Below are 13,503 nucleotides of genomic sequence, written 5' to 3' on the forward strand. Positions count from 1 at the left end.
CCACTCAGCCACTCACTCAGTCCGCCACTCACTCACCGTGCCCCCCATCATCCACGCCTGTGTCACGGAGATCGAACGCAGGGGGCTACAGGTGACACGCTCACTCAGCCAGCTACTCACTCAGCCACTCACTCAGCTACTCACTCACTCAGCTACTCTCTCAGCCACTCACTCGCTCACTCACCGTGCCCCCCATCATCCACGCCTGTGTCGCGGAGATCGAACGCAGGGGGCTACAGGTGACACAATCACTCACTCAGCCACTCACTCACTCAGACACTCACTCAGCCACTCAGTCACTCACTCAGTCAGCCACTCACTCACCGTGCCCCCCATCATCCTCGCCTGTGTCACGGAGATCGAACGCAGGGGGCTACAGGTTAGACAATCACTCACTCAGCCACTGAGCTACTCACTCACTCAGCCACTCACTCACTCAGACACTCACTCAGCCACTCAGCCACTCACTCAGTCAGCCACTCACTCACCGTGCCCCCCATCATCCACGCCTGTGTCACGGAGATCGAATGCAGGGGGCTACAGGTGAGACGCTCACTCACTCAGCCACTGAGCTACTCACTCACTCAGCCACTCACTCACTCAGACACTCACTCAGCCACTCAGCCACTCACTCAGACACTCACTCAGCCACTCACTCAGCTACTCACTCAGACACTCACTCAGCCACTCACTCACTCAGCCAGCTACTCACTCAGCCACTCACTCAGCCACTCACTCAGCCACTCACTCAGCTACTCACTCAGACACTCATTCAGCCACTCAGCCACTCACTCACTCAGCCAGCTACTCACTCAGCCACTCACTCAGCCACTCACTCACTCAGCCACTCACTCACTCACTCACCGTGCCCCCCATCATCCTCGCCTGTGTCGCGGAGATCGAACGCAGGGGGCTACAGGTGACACGCTCACTCAGCCAGCTACTCACTCAGCCACTGAGCTACTCACTCACTCACTCAGCCACTCACTCACGCAGACACTCACTCACTCAGACACTCACTCAGCTACTCACTCACTCAGACACTCACTCACTCAGACACTCACTCACTCAGACACTCACTCACTCAGACACTCACTCACTCAGACACTCACTCACTCAACCACTCACCCACTCAGCCACTCACTCACTCACTCACTCAGACACTCACTCACTCAGACACTCACTCATTCAGACACTCACTCACTCAGACACTCACTCACTCAGCTACTCACTCACTCAGCTACTCACTCACTCACTCACCATGCCCCCCATCATCCACGCCTGTGTCGCAGAGATCGAGCGCAGGGGACTGCAGGTGACACAATCACTCACTCACTCAGCTACTCACCCACTCAGCTACTCACTCAGACACTCACTCAGCTACTCACTCAGACACTCACTCGGCCACTCACTCAGCTACTCACTCAGCTACTCACTCACTCAGCTACTCACTCACTCACTCAGCCACTCACTCAGCCACTCACTCAGCCACTCACTCACTCAGCTACTCACTCACTCACTCAGCCACTCACTCACCCACTCAGCCACTCACTCAGCCACTAACTCAGCCACTTACTCAGCCACCCACTCACCCACTCACTCAGCCACTCACTCACTCAGCTACTCACTCATTCAGCCACTCACTCACCCACTCAGCCACTCACTCAGCCACTAACTCAGCCACTCACTCGGCCACTCACTCAGCCACTCACTCAGCCACTCACTCACTCAGCTACTCACTCACTCAGCCACTCACTCACCCACTCAGCCACTCACTCAGCCACTAACTCAGCCACTTACTCAGCCACCCACTCACCCACTCAGCCACTAACTCAGCCACTCACTCACTCAGCCACTCACTCACCCACTCACTCACTCAGCCACTCACTCAGCTACTCACTCACTCAGCTAATCACTGTCCTGCTATAAGCGGTTGTACTGCACTCACCCCGTGTATCTATTGACCCCAGCTGCAGGTGGTTGTACTGCACTGACCGCCTGTATCTATTGACCCCACTCTAGGTGGTTGTTCTGCACTGACCGCGTGCATCTATTGACCCCACTCTAGGTGGTTGTACTGCACTGACCGCGTGCATCTATTGACCCCACTCTAGGTGGTTGTACTGCACTGACCGCGTGTATCTATTGACCCCGCTGCAGGTGGTTGTACTGCACTGACCGCCTGTATCTATTGACCCCACTCTAGGTGGTTGGACTGCACTGACCGCGTGTATCTATTGACCCCGCTGCAGGTGGTTGTACTGCACTGACCGCCTGTATCTATTGACCCCACTCTAGGTGGTTGGACTGTACCGTCTATGTGGCTCTGCGCTCGTCAAGAAGGAGCTGAGGGAGAGGTTCGAACGAGACGGATCTGGGGTGTCCATCACAGAGGATGCCTACCCAGACATCAACGTCATCACCGGTAGGGTGGTGGTGGTGGTGGTGGGGGTGGTGGTGGTGGGGGTGGGGGTGGTGGGGGTGGTGGTGGTGGTGGGGGTGGTGGGGGTGGTGGTGGGGGTGGTGGTGGTGGGGGTGGTGGTGGTGGCGGTGTTGGTGGTGGTGGTGGGGGTGGTGGTGGTGGTAGGGGTGGTGGGGGTGGTGGTGGGGGTGGTGGGGGTGGTGGGGGTGGTGGTGGGGGTGGTGGTGGTGGTGGTGGGGGTGGTGGTGGTGGTGGCGGTGTTGGTGGTGGTGGTGGGGGTGGTGGTGGTGGTGGTGGGGGTGGTGGGGGTGGTGGTGGTGGTGGGGGGTGGTGGGGGTGGTGGTGGTGGTGGGGGTGGTGGGGGTGGTGGTGGGGGTAGTGGTGGTGGTGGTAGGGGTGGTGGTGGTGGCGGTGTTGGTGGTGGTGGTGGTGGGGGTGGTGGGGGTGGTGGTGGTGATGGTGGTGGTGGTGGTGGAGGTGGAGTTGGTGGTGGAGGTGGTGGTGGTGGGGGTGGTGGTGGGAGTGGTGGTGGGGGTGGTGGTGGTGGGGGTGGTGGGGGTGGTGGTGGTGGGGGTGGCGGTGGTGGCGGTGGTGGCGGTGGTGGGGGTGGTGGGGGTGGAGGTGGTGGTGGTGGTGGTGGTGGTGGAGGTGGTGGGGGTGGAGTTGGTGGTGGAGGTGGTGGAGGTGGTGGTGGGGGTGGTGGTGGGGGTGGTGGGGGTGGTGGTGGTGGTGGGGGTGGTGGGGGTGGTGGTGGTCGTGGTGGGGGTGGTGGTGGTGGCGGTGTTGGTGGTCGTGGTGGGGGTGGTGGTGGTGGCGGTGTTGGTGGTGGTGGTGGGGGTGGTGGTGGTGGTGGTGGTGGTGGGGGTGGTGGTGGTGGAGGTGGTGGTGGTGGTGGTGGTGGAGGTGGTGGGGGTGGAGTTGGTGGTGGAGGTGGTGGTGGTGGGGGTGGTGGTAGGGGTGGTGGTGGTGGTGGGGGTGGTGGTGGTGGCGGTGGTGGTGGTGGTGGTGGTGGGGGTGGGGGGGGTGATGGTGGTGGGGGTGGTTGTGGTGGTGGTGGTGATGGTGGTGGTGGTGGGGGTGGTGGTGGTGGTGGAGGTGGTGGGGGTGGAGTTGGTGGTGGAGGTGGTGGTGGTGGGGGTGGTGGTGGGGGTGGTGGTGGTGGTGGTGGGGGTGGTGGTGGTGGCGGTGGTGGTGGTGGTGGTGGTGGTGGGGGTGGTAGTGGTGGTGGTGGTGGGGGTGGTTGTGGTGGTGGTGGTGGGGTGGTGGTGGGGGTGGTGGGGGTGGTGGGCGTGGTGGTGGTGTTGGTGGTGGTGGTGGTGGGGGTGGTGGTGGTGGGGGTGGTGGTGGTGGTGGGGGTGGTGGTGGTGGGGGTGGTGGTGGTGGTGGGGGTGGTGGTGGTGGTTTGGGGGGTGGTGGGGATGGTGGTGGCGGTGGTGGTGGTGGTGGGGGTGATGGTGGTGGGGGTGGTTGTGGTGGTGGTGGTGGGGGTGATGGTGGTGGGGGTGGTTGTGATGGTGGTGGTGGGGGTGGTGGTGGTGTTGGTGGTGGTGGTGGTGGTGGGGGTGGTGGTGGTGGTTTTGGGGGGTGGTGGGGATGGTGGTGATGATGATGATGGTGGTGTTGATGATGATGGTGATGATGGTGATGATGGTGCTGCTGATGATGATGTTGATGATGGTGATGATGGTGATGATGTTGATGATGATGTTGATGATGGTGATGATGGTGCTGCTGATGATGATGATGATGTTGATGATGGTGATGATGATGATGATGTTGATGATGGTGATGATGGTGATGATGGTGATGATGTTGATGATGATGTTGATGATGGTGATGATCTTGATGATGATGATGATGTTGATGATGTCGATAATGCTGATGATGGTGGTGTTGATGATCGTGATGATGGTGCTGCTGATGATGATGTTGATGATGTTGATGGTGCTGATGATGATGGTGATGATCTTGATGATGATGTTGATGATGGTGATGATGATGATGTTGATGTTGATGATGGTGATGATGGTGCTGCTGATGATGATGATGATGTTGATGATGGTGATGATGATGTTGATGATGATGGTGATGATGTTGATGATGATGTTGATGATGTTGATGATGTTGATGATGGTGATGATGATGTTGTCTGCAGGAGTACTGAAGGATTTCCTTCGTGAGCTCCCATCGCCTCTGATCACTCGACGGCTTTACGAGACGGTTCTACAGACATCACTCACCCGGCCACTCACCCAGGTAACTCACCACCACACTCACCACCACACTCACCACCACACTCACCACCACACTCACCACCACACTCACCACCACACTCACCACCACACTCACCACCACACTCACCACCACACTCACCACCACACTCACCACTACACTCACCACCACACTCACCACCACACTCACCACCACACTCACCACCACACTCACCATCACACTCACCACCACACTCACCACCACACTCACCACTACACTCACCACTACACTCACCACCACACTCACCATCACACTCACCACCACACTCACCACCACACTCACCATCACACTCACCACCACACTCACCACCACACTCACCACCACACTCACCATCACGCTCACCACTACGCTCACCATCACGCTCACCACCACGCTCACCACCACACTCACCACTACACTCACCACCACACTCACCATCACACTCACCACCACACTCACCACCACACTCACCACCACACTCACCAACACACTCACCACCACACTCACCACCACACTCACCACCACAATCACCATCACACTCACCACCACACTCACCACCACACTCACCACCACACTCACCACCACACTCACCACCACACTCACCACCACACTCACCAACACACTCACCACCACACTCACCACCACACTCACCAACACACTCACCACTACACTCACCACCACACTCACCACCACACTCACCAACACACTCACCACTACACTCACCACCACACTCACCACCACACTCACCACTACACTCACCACCACACTCACTATTACACTCACCACCACGCTCACCACTACACTCACCACCACACTCACCATCACACTCACCACCACACTCACCACCACACTCACCATCACACTCACCACCACACTCACCACCACACTCACCACCACACTCACCACCACACTCACCAACACACTCACCACTACACTCACCACCACACTCACCACTACACTCACTACTACACTCACCACCACACTCACCACCACACTCACCACCACACTCACCACCACACTCACCACCACACTCACTACTACACAACCGCCATTCGCCACTAAGTGGCGGTGACGTCACCACGACGCTTGTGCCAGGCCAAGTGCACCTTGAGGCTACCACGTGAAGTGTCGAACGCCCGCTGGCAGGAGGTCACGGGGCAGACCCAGCAGGTGCCACGGGTCGACTGACTGAGATGACCGAGACGACTGGCTGATGCACCACCTGTGCCCCCTACTGTGCCAACTCGCTGTGCTTTAGCCACCCGGCGCTCCGCTCGTTGTTGTGAGCGTCGCTCCTCCGCCCTCCATTGTTGTTGGAGGGCGACTGCCTCCAACTGCCCAGTAGCGTCCTTCACGAGCCTCCTCCACAGAGGCCGATCTTGACACTGCTGGTACCAGTCATCGGCAAGTCCACTCAGCTCCACATCCTCCTGTACCACATCACTCCATCTCTTTTCTAGCCCGTGCCGCGCCCGTTTAGCCTCCTCGATCCGGCCGAACAAAAGCTGTTTAGGCATGCGGTGGCTGGGCATGCGGGCTACATGACCCAGCCAACGCAGCCTTGCCTGCCGGAGGAGCTCACCGATGGGACTTTGCCTAGATCTTTCAAGGATTTGGGAGCTCCTCACACAATCCAGCCTGCAGGTTAAACCCAGGATGGATCGTAGGCAGGCCAGCCTAAATGTTTCCAGCCGGCGAAGATGCTCCACCAGGGGGGTCCACGTTTCGCAAGCATAGAGAAGGGAGGGAATGACCGTGGCCGAGAAGACCTGAAGCTTCGTGCGGAGCGACAGACCAGGTAGCTTCCACACAACGTTACGCAACCGATGAAAAGATATTGCCGCTCGACTGATTCGGAGTGAGACCTCTGCTGTTAAACTGGAGCCGGTCATAAGCACACTGCCCAGGTATGGGAAACTCTCCACTCTCCACTACTGCCCCATCACCACTACACTCACCATCACACTCACCATCACACTCACCACCACATTCACCATCGTGATTATGATGACAATGATGATGATGGTGGTGATGAATTTGCCATGTTAATGTTGATGGTTATGATGATGATGTTGTTGATGGTTATGTTGATGGTGGTGATGTTAATGTTGATGTTGGTGATGATGTTGTTGATGGCGATGATGATGTTGCAATGTTAGTGTTGGTGGTGGTGATGATGTTGTTGATGGCGATGATGATCTTGCAATGTTAATGTTGATGGTGGTGATGATGATGATGATGTTGTTGATGGAGATGATGATGTTGCAATGTTGATGGTGGTGATGATGATGTTGTTGATGGCGATGATGATCTGGCAATGTTAATGTTGATGGTGGTGATAATGATGTTGATGGCGATGATGATGTTGAGATGTTAATGTTGATGGTGGTGATGATGATGATGTTGTTGATGGCGATGATGATGTTGAGATGTTAATGTTGATGGTGGTGATGATGATGATGATGTTGTTGATGGAGATGATGATGTTGCAATGTTGATGGTGGTGATGATGATGTTGTTGATGGCGATGATGATCTGGCAATGTTAATGTTGATGGTGGTGATAATGATGTTGATGGCGATGATGATGTTGAGATGTTAATGTTGATGGTGGTGATGTTCCCACCCCTATCCCCCAAAGCCTTCAGCGGCCGGAGACGCCACCACCATCACCACCACAACATCACCAACATCAACATCCGCCAACACCGTCACCGCAGCAGTAGCAGCGTCACCATCATCACCACCATCACCACCACCATCACCACCATCACCACCATCACCACCATCACCACCATCACCGTCTGTCCACTCTCTCCTGGATTGCCTGCCACCTACAGAGAAGGTGAGCCCTGTGGTGATGGTGGTGATGGTGATGGTGGTGATGATGATGGTGGTGATGGTGATGGTGGTGATGGTGGTGGTGGTGGTGGTGATGGTGGTGATGATGATGGTGGTGGTGGTGGTGATGGTGGTGGTGATGGTGGTGGTGATGATGATGGTGGTGGTGATGATGATGGTGGTGATGGTGGTGATGGCGATGGTGGGGGTGGTGGTGGGGGTGGTGGTGATGATGGTGGTGATGATGATGATGGTGGTGGTGATGATGGTGGTGATGGTGGTGATGGCGATGGTGGGGGTGGTGGTGGTGATGGTGGTGGTGGTGGTGATGATGATGATGGTGGTGATGGCGACGGTGGGGGTGGTGGTGGGGGTGGTGGTGGTGATGGTGATGCTGATGGTGATGCTGGTGGTGGTGATGGTGGTGGTGATGATGGTGATGCTGGTGGTGGTGATGGAGGTGCTGATGATGGTGGTGCTGATGATAGTGGTGGTGGTGGTGGTGATGATTTCTCTCCCCACCATTTCCCCCCACAAATCCCTCCTCCCCCCCACCATCTCCCCCTGGACCACCACTCTCCCCACCAATCCCACCCTCTCTCCCCACCCACCTCCCCACCCACCGTCTCTCCCTCCCTCCCCACCGACCATCTCTCCCCACCCAACCATCTATCCCCACCCACCGTCTCTCCCACCCCACCCCACCCACCGTCTCCCCACCCCTCCCCACCCACCATCTCCCCACCCCACCCCACCCACCGTCTCTCCCTCCCACCCCACCCCTCATCTCTCCCCACCAATTCCACCATCCCTCCCCACCCACCCATCTCCCCACCCCACCCCACCCCACCCACCATCTCCCCACCCCACCCCACCCACCGTCTCTCCCTCCCACCCCTCCCCCCATCTCTCCCCACCCACCATCTCTCTCCCCACCCCACCCACCCACCCCAGGCCACCCTCTCCCTGCTGCTAGGCCACCTGAAGCTCGTGTCTCAGCACTGCCGCGTGAACCGCATGAACTGTCAGAACCTCGCCGTGTGCTTCGGACCGGTGCTCCTCAACGGAGCTCCGGAGGCCACCGCCACAACCGCCACAACTGCCGCCACAACCGCCGGCACAACCGGCGGCACAACCGCCACGGACACGCCCACCACCGCAACTGCCGCGGCTAGCGGTGGTGGTGGCGGTGGAGGAGGTGGTGGAGGAGGTGGTGGAGGTGGTGGAGGTGGAGGTTCATCCCCGCGCGTCTTCTCGCACTCGGCTGAGATGGCCAACGCACTCCACTTCAAGAAGCACATTGAAGCTCTCCACTACCTGCTGCAGCTGTGGCCTGGTGAGCATGTGGGGAGTGTGGTGAGGAGTGTGGTGAGGGGGTGGGTGAGCGTGTGGTGAGTGGACTAAAGATTATGGTGGTGGTGATCATGATGATGGTAATCGTGGTGACGGTGGGTGGTAATGGTGATGATGGTAGTGATGGCGATCGTGATGATGGTGATGTTCATCTTCGATGGGGGCATAAGTAACCACGACCACCACTCCTCGCCTCCGGTTGATGGGAAGGCGAGCCCAAAGTAGCCTGGGGCTTACAGCTTCCCACACCTCACCGCCACGCTCCCACGCCCCCTTCATTCTTTTGTTCAGAAGAAGAGCCACTCCCTGTTGTTTGGCAGTCTCCTGCCCCGAGTAGAGGACTGTCCACCGGACCTCCTGAATGCCACAGAGATCCAGACGGTACCCGTCTAGCTCCCGACAGAGGAGTGGCAGCCTCTCCTCTGCAGTGAGCGTTGGAACGTTCAACAAGGGCCACACGTAGTGGCTTTTTGACGTTTCTGGAGAAACCCCGCTGGGTAACGGGATTTAGTCTCCTGGCTCCGGCAAAATGGGGGTTTGGCCAGGAGACGTCGGACGCTAACTCTGTGGTGGATGTGAGCAATTGCCTTGGAGGGGAGGCCAATTCCAAAATCGGCTGATGCCCTCATGGCGTTTGTAGCCACCACAACGGCCAAACGGGGATTCTGGATGAGTACGAGGGGCTGGTATCTTTCCCCACCTTCAACCAACTACCACAGAACCACGTTAAAATATTCAGCGAAGCTCTATGCCGGAGACCCCGGGGGGGACAGGCGTCTGTGACGTCTCCTGGCCAAACCCCCATTTGGCGGAGCCAGGAGACTTACCCTCGAAGCGCCTCCAGTATCAGCAAAAAGCCGCTGCGGGTGGCCACGTGGAATGTTGGAACGCTCGCTGCGGAGGAGAGGCTGCCACTCTTCTGTCGGGAGCTGGACCGGTACCGCCTGGATCTTTGTGGCATTCAGGAGGGTCCGGTGGACCGGCTCTGGCTCCTGCCACCATGACGGGTGGACAGTCCTCTACTCGGGGCAGGAGACTGCCAAACAACAGGGAGTGGCTCTTCTTCTGAACAAAAGAATGAAGGGGGCGTGGGAGCGTGGCGGTGAGGTGTGGAAAGCTGTAAGCCCCAGGCTCAAACGGAGGCGAGGAGTAGTGGTGGTGGTTACTGATGCCCCCACTGAAGACAAACATCCGTGGAGGGATGCAGGCAAGGCCGGTGAGTCAGATGCCTTCTATGACCTCCTGTCACAGGTGCTGGCTAAAGTGGCCTCTCGGGACAGAGTCATCTTGTTGGGTAACTTCAATGCCCGAGTTGGTCATGATGCTGGCACCTGGTCTGGAGTGATTGGAAGGCATGGGCCAGATCAGCTCAATAACAACGGTAGGAGGCTGCTAGATTTTTGTGCAGCACATGGGCTTGTAATTACCAACACGCTCTTCCGGCATCGGCGCATCCACACAACATCATGGATGCACGCCGGGTCCAAGCAAGAACATCTGCTGGGCTACATAGTGACGGACCAGCGGACGCGAGCCCATGTCCTTGACACCAGGACCTGCCGTGGAGCTGATCTGCCCACTGACCATCGACTTGTCATCTGTAAGATACGCCTGCCATTCTTCCACTCCGGATGTGGGTGTACACCCAGGACCCCAATCAAAGCGACAGTGGCCTGGTCTCAGCTAACTGATGAAAGTTGTGGTACCTGAAATATTGGAAGAAGTGGTCACCCCCTGTAAGTGGCTGGCTGAGGTGCCATCTGTTGAGGAAGTACTGAAGGCGATCCAGAGTCTGAGACCAGGAAAAACGCCGGGCAGAGATGATCTCCCAATAGAAATGCTTAGGGAGGGTGGCGTCTGTGCACAGACTGCCCTACATGACATCATAACAACTGTCTGGACCACTGGACGGGTTCCGCAGGATTGGAAGGATGCCCTGGTGGTCCCCCTCTTTAAGAAGGGGGACCGCACAGACTGTAACAACTACAGGGGCATCTCACTCCTCAGTGTGCCGGGAAAGGTCCTGGCAAGGATTATTCAACATCGCCTTGCCAGGCACGCTGAGGAGAGGCTTGCGGAGCCCCAATGAGGTTTTGGGGCGGTCCTGCACAGATGCCTCCTCACAGTGGGCGTTGGACACTTCACGTGGCCTCAAGGTGCACATGGCCTGGCACAAGCGCCGTGGTGACGTCACCGCCACTTAGTGGCGAATGGCGGTTGTTGTTGATGATGATGATGTTTACTGATGTTCTGTTCCCCCACCCCCTTCATACACTCCATCACTATCCTCACATCATCACCATCCCCCACCCACTCACCCACTCACCCGCCCACTCACCCACCCACTCACCCACCCACTCACTCACCCACCCACCCCCTCACCCACCCACCCGCCCACTCACCCGCTCACCCACCCACTCACTCGCCCACCCACCCACTCACCCACTCACTCACCCACCCACTCACCCACCCACTCACCCACCCGCCCACCCACACACTCACCTACTCACCCACTTACTCACCCACTCACTCAACCACCTGCCCACTCACCCGCCCACCCACTCACCCACTCACTCAACAACCAACTCACCCACCCACTCACTCACTCACCCACCCACCCACCCACCCGCCCACCCACTCACCCACCCACCCACTCATCCACCCACCCACCCACTCACCCACCCACCCACTCGCCCACTCACTCACCCACCCACCCACCCACTCATCCACCCACCCACTCACCCACCCACTCGCCCACTCACTCACTCACCCACCCACCCACTCACCTACCCACCCACTCGCCCACTCACTCACCCACCCACTCACCCACCCACCCACCCACTCACTCACCCACCCACCCACCCACTCACTCACTCACCCACCCACTCACCCACCCACCCACTCGCCCACTCACTCACCCACCCACTCACTCACCCACCCACCCACTCACTCACTCACCCACCCACGTCACTCACCCACCCACTCACTCACCCACCCACGTCACTCACCCACCCACCCACCCGCCCAATAACCATAACGACATCTTAGCCCCGGGGTCCCGGGAAGAGCCTCCCTCGGACGGAGACCGCCGCTCATCCATCGCCACTAACCCACCACTACGACAACAACCGCAACAACAACCGCAACAACAACAACCGGCAACCACCATCACCACCACCACCAACTTCGAACCTCCTCCCCAACCGGCATCACAATACCTCCGACCGAAACGCGGTGGTGGTGGCGGTGGTGGTGGTGGTGGTGGTGGTGGCGGTGGTGGTGGTGGTGGCGGTGGTGGCGCTGGTGGTGGTGGATTTGGTGCTGTTGCCGGGCTCGGTGTCGTCCGGCCGTTTGCGCTGGCCCTCGGAGGTGGTGACGGTGGTGGCGGCGGTGGTGGCGGTGGTGGCGGTGGCGGTGGTGGTTCCACGCGCGTGGACAGCCCCCTCAGCAACCGCTACGCGGGCGACTGGGGCGGCTACGAGCCCGGCCTGGCGTTCGCTGCCGCCTCTCCCCAACAACAACAACAACAACATCAACAACATCAACAACAACAACATCACCGCCAACAACGTCGCCGCCAGCAACCGCTGCAGAGGCAGCCCGCGAAGGGTGTAGAAGATGGGGAGGTGGTGGTGGAGGTGGTGGTGGAGGTGGTGGTGGAGGAGGAGGTGGAGGAGGTGGTGGAGGAGGTGGTGGAGGAGGAGGTGGTGGTGGAGGAGGAGGATGGAGACGATGGGGAGGTGGTGGAGGAGGAGGTGGACGAGGAGGTGGACGATGTGGTGGAGGAGGAGGGTGACTACGACGAAGTTCCCTGCGACGCCGAAGGGGACGATGAGGCGTGGCGGAGGGTGAGGACCGGGTGCGGAGTGGCCGGCGGAGGTGGTGGAGGAGGTTGGGGGGAGAGCGTGGAGAGTGGAGAGAGCGGGAGGAGAGAGATTGTGGAGAGGAGGGAGAGCGTGGGGAGGAGGGAGAGTAGAGGGAGAGAGAGCGAAGGGATGATTGGTAGGAGAGAGAGGGGAGAGAGCGGGAGGGGAGAGATTGTGGAGAGGAGGGAGAGCGTGGAGGGGATGGAGAGTAGAGGGAGAGAGAGCGAAGGGATGATTGGTAGGAGGGCGAGCGTGGGGAGGGGAGAGAGTGTGGAGAGGGGAGAGAGTGGGAGGAGAGAGATTGTGGAGAGGAGAGAGAGCGGAGGAATGATTGGTAGGAGGGAGAGCGAGAGGGGAGAGAGTGTGGGGAGAGAGAGTGTGGAGGAGAGGAGGGGAGAGATTGTGAGGAGGAGGGAGAGCGGAGGGATGTTTGTTGGGAGGACCAGGATGACCGCTGAGATGGAGGAGCCATTCGGGAGGGAGGAGGCGGAGGCGGAGAAGCATCATCATCTGGAGGGGGTTGATGGCGCTGGGGGTGATGGGGGTAGCGAGAGCTCCCCTCCCTCCGACCGGAGGATTTCCCACGGACGGACCGAACTGCTCATCAGGGAGTTTGATTCGACGGAGCTGCTGATCAACAACTGATGCTGCCACCACCACCACCACGACCTCCTCCTGCTCCGCCTGACTAACCGAGCCGGGACTTCTCCCCACGATTCGTTCGTGCGCGTCTTAGGTGACCGAACGTGAGCCGTTCGAAGAGACGCGGTGA

At 58.6% G+C, this 13,503-nt stretch overlaps 1 protein-coding gene across 1 annotated transcript in view; it reads left to right on the plus strand.

Moving 5' to 3' along the window:
* Positions 1-13,503, plus strand: part of LOC144955703 (uncharacterized) — a 29,957-nt gene extending 16,454 nt beyond the window's left edge. Inside the window, exons 9-15 of the mRNA XM_078885850.1 lie at positions 2,299-2,425; positions 4,578-4,678; positions 7,313-7,516; positions 8,467-8,701; positions 8,747-8,848; positions 11,914-12,554; positions 13,468-13,503. Coding sequence (XP_078741976.1) covers positions 2,299-2,425; positions 4,578-4,678; positions 7,313-7,516; positions 8,467-8,701; positions 8,747-8,848; positions 11,914-12,554; positions 13,468-13,503 — 1,446 coding nt within the window. The remainder of the gene's footprint in view (positions 1-2,298; positions 2,426-4,577; positions 4,679-7,312; positions 7,517-8,466; positions 8,702-8,746; positions 8,849-11,913; positions 12,555-13,467) is intronic.

Source organism: Lampetra fluviatilis, unplaced genomic scaffold (assembly GCF_964198595.1).
Source record: "Lampetra fluviatilis unplaced genomic scaffold, kcLamFluv1.1 SCAFFOLD_238, whole genome shotgun sequence".
Taxonomy (NCBI): domain Eukaryota; kingdom Metazoa; phylum Chordata; class Hyperoartia; order Petromyzontiformes; family Petromyzontidae; genus Lampetra; species Lampetra fluviatilis.